The sequence below is a fragment of the Pleurodeles waltl genome, chromosome 3_2, assembly GCF_031143425.1.
Source record: "Pleurodeles waltl isolate 20211129_DDA chromosome 3_2, aPleWal1.hap1.20221129, whole genome shotgun sequence".
In the NCBI taxonomy this organism is placed as follows: Eukaryota; Metazoa; Chordata; class Amphibia; order Caudata; family Salamandridae; genus Pleurodeles; species Pleurodeles waltl.
The window spans coordinates 119,315,927-119,340,194 of NC_090441.1; the positions used below are offsets into that span (position 1 = coordinate 119,315,927).

A 24,268-nucleotide genomic window follows, 5' to 3' on the forward strand; every position below is an offset into this window, starting at 1 on the left:
CTGGGGAGTGGTGCTGGGAAAGAAAAGCCACATCGTCAGGGGCAGGGCGATGGCCCTTCTGCCATTTGTCTACTGACTGGGGGCTCAGAGTAAGGTTTGGCCCAAGCACTGGATAAGGTTTCCATCAGTGCCTCATAAAAGGGCCTCAGAAGATGTTTGCCCCAGTTGTAGGACTTTTGTCAAGATATTCGTTTTAGCCTCCAAGGTGGGGACCTGGAGGTCAAGGGGCCACCCTAAACATGACCATGGCGTAGGAAGCAGATCCTCTGTGGCTAGTCCAGGGGGAGGAAACAAGACCGGTCTCCAGGGAGGCATCAAAGCTACTAGCCTCCTGTGAGTCCTCATACAAGTGGTCATCTTGGTTATGCTGAGCGAACTCATGCTCGGGTCACGATCTTTATCCAACTCAGTCCCAAAAAGGTAATGCAAAGAGTGTTGTTGAGATTGTAGTAATTCAAGTGGGGGAAGCAGCACCTCAAATGGATTCAGGCACTATGTCGGTTGATGCCACACCAGAGAGTCAACTCTGCATCGGAAAGAGCAATCTGGTTGTTTCTTCAGGTAGTGAAGTAATCATCGGTGTTGGTGTGCCCAGGGCCAGCGTGGGTCGCGGCCCCAGCTGCTAAGTCAGAGCAAGATAAGTGTCAAAGGTCCAGCTGCCATTGAGGACAAACCCAGCAGCAGTATCCCAAGTGGGAGACCTCTTGGCTCCTTGGGGGCCAAAGGCGTGACAAAGGGAATAAGCAGGGACCCAAAAGAGCGGGGGCATGGATGTGTGGAACTCTTCAATCTGATGCGGCATGACCGTATGCCCCCGGAAACAGCTCAGACATGAGCAGACTGTGGAAGTGAGATCAAGAGGGGTCGTGTTGCCCCTGCGCTTCCTCAGGCAAATGAGAGGAGCAAGGGAGCAGAATTCGGCTTCAACTTATGTTTCTTACATCTGAGAATTTCGGGCATGACAAAGAAGCTCCTCCATTGCCTTTGGGAAAGGGAAAAGCCTTGGCATGGAGCGGGACTTGAAACAATCCCGTCGCTGAGTCTTATGCTTGGCGAAGTCAAGTTTCACCTCACATTCCCTGGTGGCCTTCGTGTTCATCAACGTGCAGTCATCTCAGGTCTTGGACTCTTCGCTAGACCCCAAGCACACCTGATGGGGATCTGTCACAGACATTTGTTTGCAACATTCCCTAAAAGGCTTGAAACCTGTCATTTTAGGGGTGATATTCCTTGCACGCTATAAGACATTTTGTGAAAATATTGAGGTGTCTCAGTGAGATGAGATGAGATGGTGCTCCAGATCGCAATCTGGCGGCGAGGAAAGAAAACAACTGACGTCAGAGTGCAGAACTGATGCCTATATAGCCCTCGCACATCATTTCCGGAGTAGAATGGAATCAGTGTGGAGCCGCAAGGAACCACCTTCCGGCACGCAGAAGTACCGTTGAAAAGTTTCTGGAACCAGTCTGCCGCCTGGGGAACATTTAAAAGGTGAGGAATTAGTGGCTACAAGTCTCTATCAAGATAAAATATTAAAATTACATTTGTGAAATACTAATAAAACAAAAAAACAGGTTTTTATTTATTTTTACCCTAAATAACCTTTTCTTTTTCCCGTATGCTACATTTTTACACAGGGTAAACATCTGCTGAAGTATCCTGAAGTGTTACACTACTAGCGAACCTGTATCCGAGCAATAGCTGCTGAGAGTTGGGGGAAGAATACGCCGGTTATGGAGGTAGAAAGATGTCAATGAATGCCATGACAATCCCATAAAGAACACACACCAAAATCATGACAATTTTGCCTTCTCTGCTCAATATAAGTATAGATTTCTGTATTTCTTTATGTTTGTTATGCATTCTCGACCGTTTGTCAATTCCCCCACCTTCCTACTTCATTATTTATGCATCTGTTTGAATAACCCTGATGCAAAGGCATGGTCAATCCATTTCCTAATTCAATTTTGGATTTTGCTTAGCACCTTGAAGAAACAAAATTATTATGATTTTTAAAAACAACCAATACAGTATCCACAAAACAGTATAGCTGAAAATAAATTGGACGACCATCTAGTACCTGAAAAAAAGCAAGAGAACACCAGTAGTTGGCGGAGTCAAGTAGTATGAGATTTTTTTGTGTAGTCAAGCTAACACTTTCTATGCGGAGACATTCTTCGCTGCCCTTCTCCAATGCCAGGAAAGAGCACAAGGGGGCGCTCTTTATCCTGGTTGGACCGAAAGAGGTCTGCGGAGAAAGAAACCAGTAAATGTACACCGCTGAATACAGTTGATAAGGAGACAAATATAAAGAATGGATGACTGGGAAACAGAGAGCAAAAGAGCTCTTTTTGATCAAATCCTTTAAAATTTGATGGATAATACCCTTACAGAACTGGTTTGATTTACTCTTACAAATCTAGAAAACACCATCCACATGTTAACTATAGCACAGACATTATGCTTCAACATGAATCACATGCAATCTCTTAAAAAAATCAATAAATACAATAAATAAATACTGCTCACCTCTCTGTCTGCCTTGGATGCTGCGTAGTGCCAAAATGTTCTGCTCGTCGGATAGAAACTGCTTCATCTTGTGAAAAGGCTCCTTTCCACGAACAGTGAGTTTATTCCACGGTTTGGGCCTGGCCAGAATCTCGCTCACAGAACCTTGGGAGAGTCCTAGCACATAATGTCCAAATATCCGTTGTCCAATATTGTGCTTGATCAATTGCTCTTTCACCTGACGTGCAATTTCTGCAGTATCCATCTCCTCGCCTTCAGAGATACTTCCGGCGCTTTCTGATTGGCTGGGAGATGGGGCCATGCCATTGACATCTGGACTCTGCTGTTGTAAAGGACTCTGGGACGACACAGAGTTTGTGCTGTATGGACCTGGTGAGAAAAGAATGTTTGTGCTTCCTGCTTCCTGCATAGCCTTGGAATAGAAGGACTGCATTAGCTGTCGCTGAAGAAGAGAGTTTAGTGCAAATTTTCCTGTGGAGGCCAAGGGGGTGCTGTGTGCCAGGGATGAGCTGAAAAAGTCTTGACTTAAACCCGTTGGAGAGAAGTGATGGGTACCATTAGTATTGGAAGCATGTTCCCCTGCGTTGCGGAGCAACTGAGAAGGCGGGGAAGCTGGCAAAGTTGCCGGACGCAGACACTCATGCTGGTCTTTCCCTTTTCTCCTGGCTGACCCTACAAGAAAGGTCAAACATAATGCATTATGGGGGATTAAAAAGGCAAAAACCAAAATAAAAACGCAAAGTTTGCCCCACAAAGTTAAAAGGTGCATTTTTTGTTTTTAAACGAGGGCCAATGAGGGTTTTATATTGAATTTTCAATAAGCCAAAGAAGGCCGCCCAAATTAAGCCACATGCATTTAATGTTTGTACCTTTCTTGTACAGTAACGTCCAGCCTGGAGAAACCCCAAATAAGCAATCAAATACCAAATAACATCTAAACCAGTCACTTATGTAGGCCAGTCAGACAGGTACAGATTGGCACTGCAAGAAATCATAACAAAATACTAAAACGAGCTTCTTGAACCAACAGCAAACGTTTACAATAGCGAACAACTCTTTCTTGTCAGCTGATGTCAGGGATCGCCATGTACAAACCGCATAAACAACTTTACAACAGAAAACAAATAAATGTGGTGGGTAATCTGAAAAAAACACACAACTCAATTTAAACCTTAAATAAAATGACGGCATTAAAAACTTAAGATAAACTTGAAATCAGTTCAGTAAACCATCTAGAACATTATGGAAGTGTTAAAAGCTACGATCAAGGTGCAGATGCTGCGCCACGCTGCAAAAAACTGATAACGCATTAAGATAATGAACGGCAAATATCACGTTTTTCACTGCGCTTGTGTTTGAGGCTGCTAATGGACAAACTAGTAACAAGCCCATCACACAAGGAATCAAAAAATACTCAGGTTCCTGCTGTGCGTTCATCTTCCTGTCACAGCAGCATCAATCTCGACCCCCTCTCGGCGCGCCCCGCTCACCCCGGAGCATGAATTACTGAAATGACAAAAATCCTACCACTCAGGTCGCTGTTGGTGATGCGCAGAGTAGCATTCTCAGACTGCAGGGAGCGGTTTTTCTCCAACAACAAAATCTCCAGAGGTTTAGCTGCATCCTATATATGTGAAAATACAACTGTCAATCTTAAAGGGAATAACTACTGTTAATAACAAGCTAAACGTTTATGGCAGAATATTATTTTGAAACTTAGTAAGCAGACAACATTGTGCAATACGAACTTTTAAGGTGATGTTTACAAGAAAAAGGAAGCAGGTAAGTCTCAAGACAAGGGCGGGGACAAAACAAACCTAAAGAGTCTTCCTTAGGCCCATAAAATTCCTCTGGGGGTGGGTCCAAAACCTCTTCCTCTTCCCATAACAAGAAGCCTTGGTGCTATGTGTGTAGGAACAAAGGCCATAGACCAGGAGACAGCTCCTGTCCTAAGAAAAACACCAAGCCACCCACCACTACAACCCCCACCTCTACCACTAGTGCCCCTAGTAACAGCAGTAGTGGTAAGTCAGGTAACAATAGCCATTCCAAGGGTGTAGCTGGGCTCCCTTTAGGAAGTGTGGTGGGGGTTGGCTTAGTTAGGGAGACTACTGAGGCTGTTTTAGTCTCAGAGGGGGGCACTGATTTTGCCACCCGTGCTGTCTGTCCCCTTAACATGGGTAAGTACAGGCAGCTACCCTTAATAAATGGTATGCAGGCAGAGACCTACAGGGACACAGGTGCCAGTGTCACTACGGTGACTGAAAAACTGGTGTCTCCTGAGCAACACCTACTTGATCATCAGTACTAAGTGACTGACACCCACAACACTTTGTGCCACCCCATGGGAGTTGCTGATTTCAGCTGGGGTGGGGGTTATTGCCCCAAAGAAAGTTGTAGTGTCCACAGACCTACCTGTAAAGGGTGTCTCTTGGGGAATGACTTGGAGACTTCAGCTTGGGCTGAAGTGGAGTTGGAGACCCATGCAGCAATGCTGTGCACCCCAGGGCATATTTTTGCTTTGACCAGGTCACAGGACAAGAAGCAAAAAGAGAAAGGAAACTTAGACCCTGGAATAATGGTCAAGAGGTTACCATAGCCAAGAGTAGAAAGGGCAAAACGTTGCCCGCCTACCCCACCCTCCAGTGAGGATTCCCTCTTTGAGGAGGAATCCACTCCCTTGGTAGAACCTACGCCTAAAGAGTTGAAAGCTGACACAGCAGAACTCTTAGGTGCAGAGGGGCCTGCCGGGGAGGAATTCAGTATGGCTCAGAGAACCTGTCACACATTGGAAGGGTTAAGACAGCAAGTTGTTCTTCAGGAAGCAGGGGATGTCAGTGGCACCCACAAGGTGTATTGGGAAGACAACCTCTTACACTCAGAACCTAGAGAACTCAAGCCTGGTGCCACCAGGAGGTTGGTAGTACATCTGCAGTATAAATAATTTTTGATGACCCTGGCCCATGACATCCCTTAGCAGATTAACTAGAGCAAAGCAAGACTTGTCCCACACTTTCACTGGTCCCATATGTCTTAAGATACAAAGGAGTTTTTTCGCTCCTGTGTCACCAGTCAGGCCAGTGGCTAAACAGGTGGCACTCCAAAGGCCCCCTTAATCCCACTACCAGCGGTTGGGGTTCCCTTTGAGAGGGTTGGGGTGGATATTGTTGCCCCCCTTCACCCGACCACACTGCCTCTGGAAACATATTTATACTAGTGGTGGTGGACCATGCCACCAGGTATCCAGAGGCCTTAGGACCACTGCAGCTCCTGCAGTGGCAAAAGCCCTCATGGGAATCTTCTCCAGGGTGGGCTTCCCGAAAGAGATGGTATCAGACAGAGGTACAAACTTTATGTCTGCTACCTTGAGGCCATGTGGAAGGAATGCAGGTTAACTTCTAAGTTGACCACACCTTACCACCCCCAAACCAATGGTTTGGTAGAGAGGTTTAATAAAACTCTCAAGGGCATGATCATGGAACTCACAGAAAAACTCATGAGTAGATGGGATGTCCTACTTTCATGCCTCCTTTTTGCCTACAGGGAGGTTCCTCATAACTGAGTGGGCTTCAGCCCCTTTGAGCTTCTGTATTGTCGCCCTGTTAAGGTCCACCTGCTCTTGTAAGGGAAGGCTGGGAACAACCTCTCAAGCCCCCTAAACAAGACATCGTGGATTATGTACTTGGCCTCAGATCCAGGATAGCCAAGTACATGAAAAAGGCCACTTAAAACCTTCAGGCCAGCTAAGAACTGCAGAAGCAGTGGCATGACTAGAAGGCTGTCCTAACTGTTTACCAGCCAGGGCAGAAAGTGTTAGTCATGATGTCTGTGGCTCCCAGGGCACTCCAAGACAAGTGGAGTTGTCCCCATACTATAGTCGAGAAGAAGGGTGATGTCACGTATTTGGTTGACCTAGGTACTCCCAGAAGGCCCCAGGGAGCTTCATGTGAACCGCCTTTAACCGTACTATAATAGGGCTGACGTGACTGTGCATATCGTCACTGATGACGGACATGAGGAAGGGAGTGACCCTCTCCCTGACCTCTTCTCCGCCTCTGCAGCTCATGGATCAGTGAAAGGAGTTGTCCTAACAGACTGCCTTTCTGAGTCTCAGAAAGAGGACTGTAGGAATCGCCTAGGACAGTTCTCAGAACAGTTTCCTCTTACACCTGGCCAGACAACATGGTGTCAACACACCATTGACACAGGGGACAGTTTGCCTATTAAAAGTGCGTAAAACTGTGTGCAGCCAAAGCAGTTTGCACCACAAAGCTTTGAGTAGTTGGATGCCACCAGAGGCAAAACGGATCCTCTGGGGGCTGGCCTGTGGCTATGTGTGATAGAGTGCTCCACAGGGGGGCTAGAATCCATTTGGGTCCAGACTCCCGAGACAATATCATAAAGAGCCTCACAATAACAAAGGACCGGCTCCACAGAAGACTGGTCAGGATGTAAGACATCAAGCAAAGGGTCCGTGGACAATTGCTCAGTAGGAAGGTGTAAGTGTAACACTTCTGACACGCTTTAACATCTCTGTTAGAGCAGAACTAGCCTCTGAAGCCAAGAGGAGTCTAGGCCTCTAGCATTGGCAAAGTCAAATAAGCAATCCGACTGATGTAACGGGATGGTATCGGAATTGGGAGGCTCAGAATATAAACTGGGCCTCTCCGATGGAAGAACTGGAGGGTGAGGCCCAGAAGCTAGAAGTGCAGATTGAAAAATAGCCGACTTCAACGACGCCGCTCCCGTCGGAAGGGGCATCATCCGACTTCGGTGATACAAAAATCAGGGCGTGAACTGCAGGTGCCACCATCGCTGAATTCAGCAAGTCAGAACTGAATGCCAAAAATTAGAGTCGGAAGGGTGGAGACAGATGCGGAAGATGAATGCCACAGGAGGCTGTTGCTGATCAGATTCCGGAGTCGAGGGGCCCAAAGGGCTCCGAAGACTAAGTCACCAGTGAGGATCACATCAGGGCACCAACCACCTCCTTTGGGCCCGAATGACGCTCCAGAGGGAGGAGGAGGCCCAAAAACAGCATGCAAGGACGAGTAATAGTCCCTCATCTGGGGCCGGAGTCACCCCAGTGCTGGGATAAAGAGGGAGGCATTGGGTCGACTCCTGCGCAGACTCTTCCTCAGAGGAATGGGAGGAGCTGCGCAGGGGCGGTGAAGCCGGAGAAGGACACAACTTCGACCACGGGCGATGCTTACAGTGAGACGTTGCAGGATCTGAAGACATTGAAGAAACAATATGCAAGCGACTCCTATAAAGGTCGCTAGGATGAGCTTTGGAAGAAGAAGGACTTCGACGTATACGGGAATCCTATGAAGACTGCGACACCAGCGGCGCCAGGATCTTCATCCGCCGCTTCCGCAACACCTTAAGCCTCAACTGTTGCCAGTCGTCACAATCTCAGTGTCATGGTGGGTGCCCAAGCAACACATGCAAACAGAATGAGGGTCAGTGACCAACATTTGTAGAGCACAGGACCCACAAGGCTTAAAGCCAGAAGGCATAAAGAAAATATTACTTACCCAGTAGACATGTGTTTGTGGCATGCAGTGATGTAGATTCACATGCGTTGCATAAGTCCACCATCTAGTGATGGGCTTGGAGTGCTACAAGTTGTTTTTCTTCGAAGAAGTCTTTTCGAGTCACGGGATCGAGTGACTCCTCTCTCAGTGATAGTGCGCATGGGCATCGACTCCTTTGTTAGATTGTTTTCCCACCGGAGAGTGAAGTAAGGAGTGAAGAATTATGTATGTACAACTATATATATATATATATATATATATATATATATATATATATATATATCTATATCTATATATATATATATATATATATATATATATATATATAAAGTAAATAAGATGGCCATGCAATATATATACATATGTACATAATTAAGTACAACAACAACTACAGGCTCCCGGAGAGGAGGCAGGGCGCATGTGAATCTGCAGCACTACATACCACAAACAGATGTACACTGGGTAAGTGACATTTCCCGTTCAATGGCATGTGTAACTGCAGATAAACCTGCTGGGCAGAGACTGAAAAGCAGTCCTCCACCCAAGTAAGCGGTGGTTAGCTTGTAGGAGTTGAAGTAGTTTGAAAAAGTGTTTTCAGCACTGCTTGCCAACATTGGCTTGTTGTCGAGATAACACATCCACACAGTAATGTTTAGTGAATGTGTGTGGTGTGGCTGCCTTACATGTATCTGCCATTGGTATATTTCCTAAGAATGCCATGGAGGCACCCTTTTTCTAGTAGAATGTGCTTTTGGAGTTACTAATGCCTGCATTTTTGCTTTGAGGTAACATGTTTGAATACATTTTACAATCCATCTAGCTAATCCTTGTTTTGAAATGGGATTACCTTTACGAGGTTGTTGGAAAGCAACAACAAGTTGTTTAGCTTTTCTAGAGTCCTTTGTTCTGTCTACATAATACATCAGAGCTCTTTTGACATCAAGAGTGGGGAGAGCTCTTTCAGGTGTAGGATCTGGCTGTGGAAAGACGACTGGCAAACATTTTGGATTTGGATTTGTGTACCTGGAAGAATGATTCTTCTAGAATAAATGCTTGAATTTCACGTACCCTTCTTACGGAAGTAATTGTTACGAAGAAGGCAACCTTCCATGTGGAAGGAAGACTGGCAAAAATGTTGGATTTGTTCTAAGTACTACTTTGTGTTTTTGTACCTGGAAGAAAGGTTCTTGTAGAGTAAATGCTTGAATTTCACTTACCCTTCTTAAGGAAGTAATTTCTACCAAGAAGGCAACCTTCCATGTTAGAAACTGAATAGCACAAGAGTGCATGGTTTCGAATGGGGAACCCATAACTCTTGTGAGCACAATGTTAAGATTCCATGCAGGAGCTGGTGGAACTCTAGATGGGATAATTCGTTTAAGCCCTTCCATAAATGCTTTTATGATAGGAACTCTAAACAGAGACGTATGTTGTCTATTTTGTAGGTAGGCTGATATCGTTGTTAAATGAATTTTAATAGAGGAATATGCAAAATTTGCTTTTTGTAAATAAAGCAAATAACACAATATCCTGTACTGATGCTTTAAGTGGATCGGTATTTTTAGGTGGACAGTAGTATACAAAACATTTAAATTTATTTGAGTAGTACTGCCTGGTTGTTGGCTTACGTGCTTGTTTTAGAATGTCCATACATTCTAATGGAAGCAGTAGATATCCAAATTCTATGAACTCAGGAGCCAAATCGCCAAGTTGGGCACACTGGGATTCGGATGACTGATTTGACCCCTGTTCTGAGTTAACAGGACTGGTCTGTTTGGAAGCTTGTGATGTGTTACTACTGACAGATCTAGTAGTGTTGTGTACCTTTGTTGACGTGCCCACGTGGGAGCTATGAGTATCATGGTGAGGGAAGTGTGACGCATCTTGTTGACCAGAAATGGAATTAACGGGAGAGGGGGAGAAGCGTAAGCAAATATGCCTGACCAGTTGATCCATACAGCAATGCCCTTGGCCTGAGGGTGTGGGTATCTGGATGCAAAGTTTTGGCATTTTGCTTTTTAGCTTGTTGCGAAAAGGTTTATGTTTGGTGTTCTCCACATTTGAAAGTAATATTGAATGACTTGTGGGTGGATCTCCCATTTGTGTATTTGTTGTTGCGTCCTGCTTAGAAGGTCCGCTAGCTGGTTGTGTATCCCGGAGATGTATTCCACTAGCAGGTGAATATGACTGTGAATTGCCCATTTCCATATTGTTTGAGCTAGAAGGGACGATTGGGATGATTACCCCCCCTTGCTTTTTCAGATAATACATTGTTGTCATGTTGTCTGTCCTTTTTAAGACTGTTTTGTGTATGATCTGTGGTTGAAATGCCTTATTGGCCAAGAACACTGCTAATAATTCCCAGTGGTTTATGTGATAAGTTTGTTGGATTGAGTCCCATTACCCTTGTATCGTTAGACTGTTGAGACGGACTCCCCAACCTATCATTGACGCATGGTCTGTGGCAGAGGGTCTTGAAATGGCCGCCCCTTTGCTTAGTTGTTGTGATTCCACCATTGCAGAGATTTGTAAGTTTGGTGGTCTAACAACACTAGATCCTGTAGCTGACCCTGTGCCTGAGACCATTGTTGTGAGAGACACTGTTGCAGTGGTCTCATGTTTAGACGTGCATTTGGCAGTATTGCTATGCATGATGCCATCATTCCCAATAGTTTCATGACAAATTGTACTGTGTAGGTTTGATTGGCCTGCATTTGGGATATGAGGGAGTGCTAATGCTGATTAAGTATTCAGAATTGCTCCTAGATAAGGTTGAATTTGTGCTGGCTGAAGATGGGATTTCTGGTAATTGACTGTGAACCCTAACTTGTGTAGGGTATCTATTGTGTATTGTGTGCGTTTTTGGCATTTTAGAATGGTGCTGGATTTTATTAACCAATCATCAGGGAAGACATGTATGTGTTGCCTTCTGAGGTATGCTGCTACTACAGCTAGACATTTTATGAACACTCTTGGTGCTGTTGTTACCCCAAAGGGTAGTACCTTGAATTAATAGTGATTGACTGCGATTACGAACCTCAGATACTTGCGGTGAGCTGGGTGTATGGGAATGTGGAAGTAAGCGTCCTATAGGTCTAACGTTGCCATACAGTCTTGTTTTGGTAGTAAGGGAATTACATCCTGTAGAGAGTTGCCATGTGAAAATGTTCTGACAGGATATATAGATTTAGAGGCATGAGATTGAGAATGGGTCTGAGAGTACCATCCTTCTTTGGAATAAGGAAGTATAGGGAATTTACTCCTGTTCCTTGCTGTGAGATAGGAACTATTTCTATTGCCTCCTTGAGAAGATAGATTGTATCTCTTGTTTTAGTAGAATAGTATGTTCTGGAGAGAATTTGTGAAAATGAGGTGGAATATTTGGTGGAGCGGAGATGAGCTCTAGTCAATAACCATTGCGGAAAATTGAGAGTACCCATTGATCTGTGGTGATTATTTGCCAGTGAGAATTGAATTGTGTCAGTCTTCCTCCCACAGGAGACGTATGAAATTGTGGTATGTTTGGGAATTCATTGTTTTGCGGGAGTGGAAGCACCTTTGGAGGCAGAGAAGTTACCTCTGGCCCTGAAATGTTGTCCTCTGTAAGAGCCTCTAAATGACCCACTTGGGTAATACTGCTGGCTTTGCTTTGGATGGGTAGTGGAAGCTTCTGTAGTTTGTGTTTTAAAACCTCCCCTAAATTGTGGTTTCCGAAACGAACCCCGAAATGGTGAGGTATAAAGGGCTCCCATGGCTTTTGCTGTGTCAGTCTTTTTTGAGTTTCTCTATGGTTGTGTCCACCTCTGGTTCAAAAAGTTGCTGTTTGTTATACAGCATATTAAGGATCGCCTGTTGTATCTCTGGTTTAAAACCTAAGGACCTCAACCATGCATGTCGTATAATTGTGATGCTGGTATTATTAATTCCTCTAGCTGCAGTGTCAGCTGCATCTAAAGCAGACCTAATTTGGTTATTTGTGATGGCCTGACCTTCTTCCACAACTTGCTGTGCCCACTTTTGGTGTTCTTTGGGTAGATATTGCAACAATTCTTGCATCTCATCCCAATGTGCCCTGTCATATCTTGCTAACAGGGCCTGGGAATTGGCAACATGCCATTGGTTGGCTGCTTGTGTTGCCACCCTTTTCCCCGCCGCATCAAATTTATGGCTTTCAATGTAAGGGGGTATCCCCCGAAGACAGACTACTGGCGCGCTTCCTAGCTGCACTGACCACAATAGACTCTGGTGGAAATTGTTGTGTGATGTAAATTGGGTCTGTTGGTGCAGGCATATATTTTTTGCCAATCCTCAGTGTTAGAACCCTAGCTTTAACTGTTTTTTTGAATATTTCTTCTGCATGCTTACGCATACCAGGAAGCACTGGTAAACACGGGTATTGCTTGTAAGTGGAGGATAGAGTATTAAAAAGGAATTCCTCCTCCAAAGGTTCTGCATGCATTTGTACTCCATGGTATGCAGCTGCCCTGGATATGACTTGGTTATATGCTCTACTATCCTCTGGTGGAGATGGTCTGGTAGGATAGAGATCCAGATCGTTAGATGGAAAAGGATCTGAATCATACATGTCCCATGGGTCTACAGTGTAACTGGAATCACCCCCGTTGTTCTTCTTGTGAGGAAGTGTGAGTGTGATGGTGAAGGTGGTAGGGTGAGAGGTTGTGGTGAAAAAGAAAGTTGCAGTGAATGTGGTGGAGAAAGCTCAAGAGGTTTCGGCTTTTCCCTCTGCTTGTAAAGTTTTGCAGGTGGTGGGGCAGTATCAAGAGTCTCCTGAAATGCTAACTTACTTTTAGTTTGTGGAGAAGTAATCATTTTTCCAGTGTCTTTCTGGATTTGGATTCTCCTTTGCTTGCTGTCCAAAACCTCCAAAGTGATTGAATGTCCGATTATTCTATTTGATGCTCAGAGGTATGTTTTGTGCCCTTAAAGGAATGTTCAATAAATGTTTTGGGCACATACCTAATTCGAACCAAAAGCCCTGTCTCCTCTGTATAAAATGCTTTTTTCGGATATATTTCGGATCCGAAGCTGTTAGCCGAGCTTTTAGCTCTGAAGCAGAGTGTAGTCTTTTCAGATCCGATGATGTTGGGTGTCGACTCGGTTCGGAGGTGGAGGCTTGTATTTTTCGGCTCGACCCCGACACCAAAGCAGGCGTGGCAACTTGTTGGAGGAGTGTTTTAGCCTTTTTCGGTGCCAAACCCAAGGGTTCGTCGATAATTAATTTTATCCGGGTGGAACCATGGCTTGACAGCAGTAATGCACCCCAAAGCCTTCCCTGTTTTCTTAAAAGCTGGAATTGGGGCAGGTGTACTCACGTACTGTGCTGCTGCTATTGGCTGGCTGTCGTTATCTGAATCGTGCTCAGAGTCAGAGTCTGGGATCAAAACTGCTGTTTGTGTCTGCTCCTCTTCGAGGGTGTCGGTGGTGGACTCTGAGTTTAGACACCATCTCCAGTCTTCTTGCCCTTCAATTGTGTAATGTCTTCCTCGATCGAAAAAGACCGACACGCCTCACAGGTTTCTTCTTGATGTTCCGGAGAAAGACAGAGATTACAGACCAAGTGCTGGTCGGTGTATGGAAATTTGGCGTGGCACCGAGGACAGAATCGGAATGGAGACTGAGCCAATAGTCTATGACGCAGAAGAGCCAACCGTGACCAAAGAGAGACCAAAAGGGTGTTTCCTTGATCCCGACGGTACTATCAGACTGCGTTTGAAACAATTCCAATGCTTTGAGAAAAGTTTGAGAGATTAGAGAATTTCCAAACTGAAAGTCCCGGAGCGAGAGGGAACACGTCCGAACCCGACGGCAGAAAGAAAACAATCTAACAAAAGAGTCGATGCCCATGCGCACTATCGCCGAAAGGAGGAGTCACTCGATCCAGTGACTCGAAAAAAGTCTTATTTGAAGAAAAACAACTTGTAACACTAGATGGCGTGATATGCACAGCATGTGTATCTGCAGCTACCCATGCCTTCGAACATATATATGAATTAAGTTACTTACCTGTAACTGTAGTTCTCCAGTACTGGAAGCTTTCATAGATTCACATGCTTGAATACTTCCCCGTCGTCGAGATGGGAGTCCCCGGTGGAATATATATAAGATATGCTTAAATGTATACCTACATTACGTGCATTAGGTCTTTAGCTTAGCAACCTATCATAGTCATTTTGTAAAAAAGACCCAAACTCCAAATTCAACCAATCAAACTGCACCACCCCCCCTAGAACCTCCTGTGAGGAACTGCCTTCCCTTAGATTTTCCGATCATAAGTGTTGCAATATTAAGGAACACAGAGAAATGAGAAAGTGAGTTCCTCAGGGGAGGTGGGTGGGCCGCATTTGAATCTATGAAAGCTTCCAATACTGGAGAAGTACAGATACAGGTAAGTAACTTATTTCTTACTCCAGTATTGGAAGTTTCATAGATTCACATGCTTGAATAAGAATAGCAAGCAGTGACTAGCACATTTTCTGTATCTGTAAGAACACATTCTGCCATGTAAGAGATAGTATCAGGATTTAGATAACCTCATGTCTGATATATATATTTATATATGCACACACCTATACGTACATTATACACAGAAACTCATTATTATACAGAAAACGTGGTATTAAACAGCAGAAGCGGATGGCAGGAACAGAGAAATGTCTCACCTTCATTGGAACAAATGCCTAAGGACTGCTTGGCCAACCGCTGCATCCCGGAGCGTTTCAGCATCCAAGCAATAATGCCTTGTAAAAGCATGTGTCATTCTCCACGTTGCAACTCGGCAGATGTCAGGTAGGGACAGGCCCAAGAATAATGCACAAGAAGTGGAAACTGCTTTAGTGGAATGTGCACGCACTCTCGCACCCAAAGGTCGATCAGCCTTTTGATGGCAAAAGGCTATCTTGTTCAAAATCCATTTGGAAATAGTTTGCTTAGTGACAGGATGCCCTCTTCTGGGTGTACTGAAAGCTACAAAGAGTTGGTTTGATTTCCTGATTGACTTTGTTCTGTGTAAGTAGAACTTGAGACATCTTTTCAAGTCGAGAGAATGGAGGGATCTTTCTGCTCCAGTTTGAGGTTGTGAAAAGGAGGACTTCAGTACTATTGGCTCATTAATATGAAAGTCCAATGGTACTTTAGGGATACATTTAGGGTTGGTACGTAGGATAACTCTATCCCCACTGTACTGTAGAAAAGGCTCTTGGATTGTAAATGCTTGTATCTCGCTGACTCTGCGAGCAGATGTTAGAGCTAAGAGGAGCGATATTTTCCATGTGAGGTATTTGATGTCTGCTAAATGGATGGGTTCAAATGGTTCTTTCATCAGCTGGACCAAGACTGTATTAAGTTGGCAAACTGCAGGAGGGGCCTTAACTGGAGGAAAAGACCGAAAAAGACCCTTCATAAATAGTTTTATAAGTCTTTGAGACCAGAGGGATGGTTTCTTAGATATTCTTCTGTATCTAGAAATGGCTGCCAAGTGAACTTTTATGGATGCATGGGCAAGACCTGAACATGCTAGATGAAGAAGGTAAGGTACGATTTGTTCTGGGGTGGAAGAAAGGTGGTGTATGTTCTTGGAGACACACCACAAGCAGAAGCATTTCCACTTAAATTGGTATGTCCTACTTGTGCTATCTGCATGAGCTTTAGCCAGGATGTCCTTACAGTCGTTAGGAATATCTAATTGGCTGAACTCATTGAATTCAGGAGCCATGCAAATAAGTTGAGAGGCCTGGGATCCGGGTGTCTCACCTGGCCTTGATTGATGGTTGGAAACTCCGGAATCGGTGTTATCCTTATGGGTGGACAACAACAGCAACAGTAGCTTTGAGTACCAAGGTTGACAGGGCTAGGCTAGAGCAATTAGAAGTATTTGACAGGGCTCCAATTTGATTTTGCTGATCCCTCGTGGAAGTAGGGGGAATAGGAGAAAAAGCGTAAGCATAAATCCCTGACCATGCTATTGAAAAGGCATTTCCCCAGGATCCTAGTTGGAGATGCCAGCTTGCATAAAATCGGCATTTTGCGTTCTGGGACGTCGCAAACAGGTCCAGATTTGGCTTTACCCACCAGAGGAATATCCCATCCAGCGTCTCCTGGTTCAATTCCCATTCATGGGGAGATGTGCTTAGCCTGCTTAGCGAATCCGCAGTGGTGTTGTGCACTCCTGGGAGATGCTCTGCTTTTATGTGCACTGAGTGCTGAATGCACAGGTCCAAATGGTCTGTGTTTCTTTGGATAGCTGATGCAACCAAATCCCTCCTTGCTTGTTGATGTAGTGCATGGTGGTCGTATTGTCCGTTCGGACAAGCACTGAAGAGCCGTGGATTCTTGGAATGAAGGCCTGCAAAGCCAGATACACTGCTCTGAGCTCGAGGAGGCTGATGTGAAGAGTGGTGTGAGCGCGGGGCCATTTGCCACTTACTTGAAGATCCTGCAGACATGCCATTGATGCATCTGTCGTTAGCGGAGGGACCTGGGTTAAGAAGCATAGGCCTCTGGAAATGTTCTTGGGTGTTATCTACCAATTGAGGGAGGCTGCCATACACGGGGTTACATGTATTGTGTCCTCAAAGGAGTCTTGTGCCTGCTTCCATTGCTTGTCGAGCTCCTCCTGGAGGGGACGCATACGATGGTGACAGTGGAGAATAAGATTTATGCAAGATGACATCATCCCCAGTAATGACTAGTAGCGTCGAACTGAAATACTTTTTTTGTTGAATTGCTCCTGCTAGCTTGAGATGTCTGTCTACTGCTGGATAAGCCTTGGTTTGGACTGTATCCAGTATGGAGCCCAGGAAGACTATGCTTGTAGTTGGCTGAAGCTGGGACTTTTCCCGGTTGAGAGATGCCCAATTGTCTGAAAAGGCGAAAGGTCGCCTTGAGAGAATTGCGTACTGACTGGATGTCGGAAGCTTTTACTAACCAGTCGTCTAGGTATGGAAAAATTTGAAATTGCTTGTGCATTACATATGCTGCAACAGGGGCTAAACACTTTGTAAAAATTCAGGAAGCGGACTTGAGCCCGAAAGGGAGCACCTTGAATTGAAAGTGCCTGCCGGCTACCATAACTCTTAGGACCTTCCTGTGTTTTGGGTGAATGGGTATGTTAAAGTAGGCATCTTGCAGGTCTAATGATACCATGTAGTCCGCTCTGTTGAGAAGTGGCAAGATGTCTTTCAATGTTACCATGCAGAAGGACTGTTTTTTCACATACTTGTTCAGCTCCCTTAGATCCAGGATGGGTCTCCACAGACAAGATTGTTTCTGATTAGGAAGAAGCGAGATTAGAAAACCTTTCCCTTTTGTGAATGGATTGCAAGATTGAGTTTTGGGGGTTTGGATGCCTGATTTACCTTGCTTTTGAGTTAAAAAGTCTGGTCTGTTGGGAAGTTTCTTGTGGGGAACCACAGACAGATCCAATAGTGTTGATTACCAAGGTTGACATACTTGGGCTGGGGCTTCAAGAATTATAGTGAGTGATGCTTTTCTCAGTTTGTGAGCCAGAAATGGAATGAGTGGGAGAGTCGGAAAAGTGTAAGCAAATATCCCTGACCAATTCACCCATAGAGCATTGCCCTTGGACTGAGGGTGTGGGCTATCTGGATAAGAGGTTTTGGCTTTTTGGATTTCCTACAGTGGCAAAGAGATCTATCTCTGGTGTTCCCCAGAGGTGAAAGTATTGGTGAAGTACTTGTGGGTGAAGTTCCCATTTGTGGACCTGTTGCTGCATCCTGCTTAGGAGGGCTGGAAACTGATTGTCTATTCCTGGGAGATAGCCTGTATGTGACTGGGAATTACCCACTTCCAAATTGTCTGTGCTAGAGGAGACAACTGAGATGAGCCCCAGTTTCTGTAGATAAAACATATTTGTCATGTTGTCTGCATGGACTAGAACCACTTTGTTGCAGAGTTGTGGCAGAAATGCTTTGAGTGCTAGAAAGACTGCTAGTAACTCCAGCTAGGTGATGTGATGTTGGTTAAATGGGATCCCATCTGACTTGTATTGCAAAGTTGTTGAGGTGAGCTTCCCAACCTATCAATGATGCATCTGTAGTGAGTGATCAGAGTCACAGTGTCTTGAAAGGGCCACCCTTTTGAACGATTTGTGAGATTCCACCATTGCAGAGAGCGGTGAGTCTGGCAGTCCAACAACATTAGATCCTGAAGATGACACTGAGACTACTGACAAGACAGACAATGCTTGTAGGAAGCTGGCCTGGTCTGTGGTGGGTACCCAAGGTACTTACACCTTATACCAGATATCCTCTCTTAATGAAGTGTAGGCAGTGTCTAGAAGCCAGGCTCTCTAGAGGTAGCTGTGGATGAGCAGCCATGGCATATCTAGGACACATGCAAAGCCATGCAAAACCACTGTAGCCACACACCACTTACACACAAGAAAGAAAACACTCAATTATACAAAAATAAAGGTACTTTGTTTTTGGTCACACAATCCTACAAAACACTAGAAGGGCAACACCTCCAACAGGAGGTAAGTAATACACTAAACAGTAATAGGCATAGAAAAGGTTAGAAAACAGTGCAAATGTAGTTCAACAATAGTGACCCTAGGGGGAGCCCAAACCATATACTAAAAAAATAGAATGCGAACACTGGACCCCCCACTTAAGTAAGTGGAAGCTGGGCGTACTAGAAAATCACAGAGGTAAGTAACATAGTACCCCCAGTGACCAGGAAAGCAGGAGTAAATCACTGGAATTTCCCCAAACTACCCAAAAAGGAAGGAAAAGAAGAAAAGGAGACACCCAGACAAGACTGCAAGAAACCAATGGTGGATTCCTGAAAAGGAAGACCTGTAGAGAGAGGGGACCAAGTCCAAGAGTCACAGTGGAGTCCAGGAAGAGTAGGAGCTACTACCCACACAGCTGTAGTTGCAGGAGTTGGTCGACGGTGATCAGAAGGTCAGCACTGCAGCCCTGGAGCCGAAGAAGAGTTCCTGAGGTACGCAGACGATGTCCCACGGCGGAAGAAGAATTGCAGTCAGGTGTTGGTGCAGGAATTCCATCAACAAGTCTTAGCAAAGGCAAATGTCGCAGTTGCCAGAAAGAGGAGAAGCAACAATGCGTCCTGTATGTTTTTGACATTGTTGGATGGTATTGGCTGTTACAAACCAATTGGGAAAACATTAATATGTTGTCTTCTGAGGAATGCAGCAACTACCGCTAAGCATTTTGTGAATATCCTGGGAGCGGTTGTTACCCCGAAAAGTAGAACCCTGAATTGATAATGTTTTCCTTCAATGACAAACCAGAGGTATTTGCGATGTGCAGGATATATGGGAATGTGAAAGTAAGCATCCCTGAGATCCAGCGCTGTCATGTAATCTTGCAGCTGTAATAAGGGAATAACATGCAGAGTGACCATATGAAAGTGCTCTGAAAGTATGTATAGGTTGAGAGGTATGAGATCGAGAATTGGTCCTAATAAGTCATCCTTCTTTAGAATTAGGAAGTATAGGGAATATACTCCTAACCCTTTCTGTGATAGAGGGAACAGGTTCTATTGCTCCTTTGATAAGAAGGGATTGTACCTCTTCTTTTGAGAGAGTAAGATGGTGGTGGGACAGTTTGTGAATGCACGGGTGTAGGAAAATGGCTTCCTGTTGCAGTTACCCCACACTTTTTGCCTGATATTGATGTGGACTTGACTAAGAAGTGTGCTGGGACCCTGCTACCCATGCCACAGCACCAGTGTTCTTTCACTAAAAATGTACCATTGTTTCCACAATTAGCACACCCATGGCACACAGATAAGTCCCTTGTATAAGGTGCCAGTAGTACCAAGGGCCCTGTGACCAGGGAAGGTCCCTAGGGGCTGCAGCATGTGTTGTGCCACCCTAAGGGACCCCTCACCTAACACATGCACACTTCCATTGGAGACTGTGTGTATTGTTGGGGAGAAAAAGGCCAAGTCGACATGGCATCCCCTCAGGATGCCATGCACACAAAATCATGCCTGTGGCATAGGTAATTCACCCCTCTATCAGGCCTTAAAGCCCTAAGGCAAGGTGCACTATACCACGGGTGAGGGCATAGCTGCATGAGCAATATGCCCCTACAGTGTCTAAGTTCATTCTTAGACATTTTAAGTACAGTGTGGCCATATTAAGTATATGGTCTGGGAGTTTGTCAAAACGAACTCCACAGCTCCATAATGGCTACACTAAACACTCGGAAGTTTGGTATCAAACTTCTAAGAATAACAAACCCACACTGTTGCCAGTGCTGGATTTATAAAAAAATGCACACAGAGGGCATCTTAGAGATGCCCCCTGTATACCAGTCCAAACACCAGTGTTAGGCTGACCGGTTCCTGCTAGCCTGCCACAACCAGACTAGTTTCTGGCCACATGGGGTGCGTGCCTTTGTTACTCTGTGGCCAGGAACAAAGCCTGCACTGGGTGGAGATGCTTCTCGCCTCCCCCTGCAGGAACTGTAACACCTGGTGGTGAGCCTCAAAGGCTCATGCCTGTTGTTACAGCACTCCAGGGCATCCCAGCTAGTGGAGATGCCCGGTCCTCCGGACACAGCCCCCCACATTTGGCGGCAAGTCCGGAGGAGATAATGAGAAAAACAAGAAGTCACCCACCAGTCAGGACAGCCCCTAAGGCAGAGGTCTTCAAACTGTGGGGCGGGCCCCCCTAAGGGGGCCTCAAGTGCTCTCGGGGGGGCGCCAAACTCTGGACAAAAGAAGCATTATACAGATAACAAGCCTTTGTTTTAAACAAAAGCATGATATTGCATTTTTAAAAAGATAACAGCACCTAATTGCAATGTTTAAATAGGTCTGGACATATTTAAATATTGCCATCCTTACAAAATATTTGTGAAAAATTCTGAGGGGGCCCATGGATTTTTATTTTTCAACTGGGGGGGCACGGCATTAAGAAGTTTGGAGACCACTGCCCTAAGGTGTCCTGAGCTGAGGTTACCCCTGCCTTAAAAAACCCTCTATCTTGGTTTTGGAGGATTCCCCAAATAGGAATAGGAATGTGCCCCCCACCCCTCAGGGAGGAGGCACAAAGAGGGTGTAGCCACCCTCCAGGGCAGTAGCCAATGACCAGACCTAAACACACCCCTAAATTCAGTATTTAGGGGTGACCCTGAACACAGGAAATCAGATTCCTGCAACCTACAACAAGAAAGACTGCTGACCTGAAAGCCCCGCAGAGACGACGGAGACAACAACTGACTTGACCCCAGCCCTTTCGGCCTGTCTCCAGACTCAAAGAACCTGCACAGCGACTCATCCAGCGGGACCAGCAACCTCTGAGGACTCAAAGGACTGACCTGCACCTAAAGGACCAAGAACCTCCTGAAGACAGCGTTTCTGTCCAGAAACAGCAACAAAACAGCAACTTTAAAGAGACTCTCACTTCCCGTCAGAAGAGTGAGTCTTCACACTCTGTACCTGATGCCCCAAGCTCGAGTTTGGAGAAACCAACACTGCAGAGAGGACTCCCAGGCAACTCCAATGACGTGGACACCATGAGTCGACCTCCCTGCACCCACACAGCAACGCCTGCAGAGAGGATCCAGTGACTCCTCCTGACCACAACTGCCTGGTAACAAAGGAACCAGACGCCTGGACCAAGCACTGCACCCGCAGCCCCCAGGACCGAGAGGACCCACCTACCAGTGCAGGAGTGACCAGAAGGCAGCCCTCATGACAGCCCAGTTGGTGGCTGGCCTGAGAAGCCCCCATGCCCCGCCTGCATCGCCAGAATGACCCCCGGGTCCCTCCATTGTTTTCAATATAAAACCAGACGCCTACTTTGCACACTGCACCCGGCCGCCCCTCTGCCGCTGAGGGTGTGTTTTGTGTGCTTGTGTGTGTCCCCACCCCCCCAGGGCTCTACAAACCCTCCCCCCCCGTCTGCTCCCCGAGGATGCAGGTACTTACCTGCTAGCAGACTGGAACCGGAGCACCCCTGTGCTCTATAGGCACTTATGTGTTTTAGGCCCTCCTTTGACCTCTGCACCTGACCGGCCCTGTGTTGCTGGTGCTGTGGCTTTGGGGTTGCCTTGAACCCCCAACGGTGGGCTGCCTATGCCCAGGAGACTGACTGTGTAAGTGCTTTACTTACCTCAAAAACTAACATTTACTTACCTCCCCCAGGAACTGTTGATGTTTGCAGTGTCCACTTTTAAAATAGCTGTAAAGAAATGGCTCCCTGTTGCAGTTACCCCCCACTTTTTGCCTGATACTGATGCTGACTTGACTGAGAAGTGTGCTGGGACCCTGCTAACCAGGCCCCAGCACCAGTGTTCTTTCACCTAAAATGTACAGTTGTTTCCACAATTGGCACAATCCTGGCACCCAGGTAAGTCCCTTGTAACTGGTACCCCTGGTACCAAGGGCCCTGATGCCAGGGAAGGTCTCTAAGGGCTGCAGCATGTCTTATGCCACCCTAGGGACCCCTCACTCAGCACAGACACACTGCTTGCCAGCTTGTATGTGCTGGTGAGGACCAAAACGAGTAAGTCGACATGGCACTCCCCTCAGGGTACCATGCCAACCTCACACTGCCTGTGGCATAGGTAAGTCACCCCTCTAGCAGGCCTTACAGCCCTAAGGCAGGGTGCACTATACCACAGGTGAGGGCATAGGTGCATGAGCACTATGCCCCTACAGTGTCTAAGCAAAACCTTAGACATTGTAAGTGCAGGGTAGCCATAAGAATATATGGTCTGGGGAGTCTGTCAAAAACGAACTCCACAGCTCCATAATGGCTACACTGAATACTGGGAAGTTTAGTATCAAACTTCTCAGAATAATAAACCCACACTGATGCCAGTGTTGGATTTATTAAAAAATGCACACAGAGGGCATCTTAGAGATGCCCCCTGTATTTTACCCAATTGTTCAGTGTAGGCTGACTGGTTCCAGCAGCCTGCCACAACCGAGACATGTTGCTGGCCCCATGGGGAGAGTGCCTTTGTCACTCTGAGGCCAGTAACAAAGCCTGCACTGGGTGGAGATGCTAACACCTCCCCCAGGCAGGAGCTGTCACACCTGGCGGTGAGCCTCAAAGGCTCACCCCTTTGTGCCAGCACCGCAGGACACTCCAGCTAGTGGAGTTGCCCGCCCCCTCCGGCCCCGGCCCCCACTTTTGGCGGCAAGGCCGGAGAAAATAATGAGAAAAACAAGGAGGAGTCACTGGCCAGTCAGGACAGCCCCTAAGGTGTCCTGAGCTGAGTTGACTCTAACTTTTAGAAATCCTCCATCTTGCAGATGGAGGATTCCCCAATAGGATTAGGGATGTGACCCCCCTCCCCTTGGGAGGAGGCACAAAGAGGGTGTACCCACCCTCAGGGCTAGTAGCCATTGGCTACTAACCCCCCAGACCTAAACACGCCCTTAAATTTTGTATTTAAGGGCTTCCCTGAACCTAAGAATTTAGATTCCTGCAACTACAAGAAGAAGGACTGCCGAGCTGACAAACCCCTGCAGAGGAAGAACAGAAGACACCAACTGCCTTGGCCCCAGACTTACCGGCCTGTCTCCTGCCTTCCAAAGAACCTGCTCCAGCGACGCTTTCCAAGGGACCAGCGACCTCTGAATCCTCTGAGGACTGCCCTGCTTCGAAAAAGACAAGAAACTCCCGAGGACAGCGGCACTGCTCCAAAAGAACTGCAACTTTGTTACAAGGAGCAGATTTAAAGACCCCTGCAACTCCCCGCAAGAAGACTTGCAACACTGCACCCGGCGACCCCGACTCGACTGGTGGAGAACAACCAACTCAGGGAGGACCCTCCGGCGACTCTACGACTGTGAGTAACCAAAGTTGTCCCCCCTGAGCCCCCACAGCGACGCCTGCAGAGGGAATCCCCAGGCTCCCCCTGACCGCGACTGTCTGAACTCCATTTCCCGACGGCTGGAAAAGACCCTGCACCCGCAGCCCCCAGCCCCTAAAGAAACGGAACTTCTGTGCAGGAGTGACCCCCAGGAGGCCCTCTCCCTTGCCCAGGTGGTGGCTACCCCGAGGAGCCCCCCCCTTGCCTGCCTGCATCGCTGAAGAGACCCCTTGGTCTCCCATTGAAAACTGAAGGAAACCCGACGCGTGTTTGCACACTGCACCCGGCCGCCCCCGCGCTGCTGAGGGTGTACTTTCTGTGCTACTTTGTGTCCCCCCGGTGCCCTACAAAACCCCCCTGGTC

The 24,268-nt window shown here is 46.5% G+C and overlaps 1 protein-coding gene across 4 annotated transcripts in view; it reads right to left on the reverse strand.

Moving 5' to 3' along the window:
• The window catches only part of CUX1 (cut like homeobox 1), a 1,145,546-nt gene that overhangs the window by 526,382 nt on the left and 594,896 nt on the right, over nt 1-24,268 (reverse strand). For 2 of the 4 annotated variants that reach the window (XM_069226952.1, XM_069226950.1), the window contains exons 14-15: nt 4,057-4,153; nt 2,530-3,201 (exon numbers count right to left, since the gene is read on the reverse strand). In XM_069226952.1, coding sequence (XP_069083053.1) covers nt 2,530-3,201; nt 4,057-4,153 — 769 coding nt within the window. The remainder of the gene's footprint in view (nt 1-2,529; nt 3,202-4,056; nt 4,154-24,268) is intronic. The other 2 variants (XM_069226953.1, XM_069226954.1) reach the window with 1 other exon arrangement.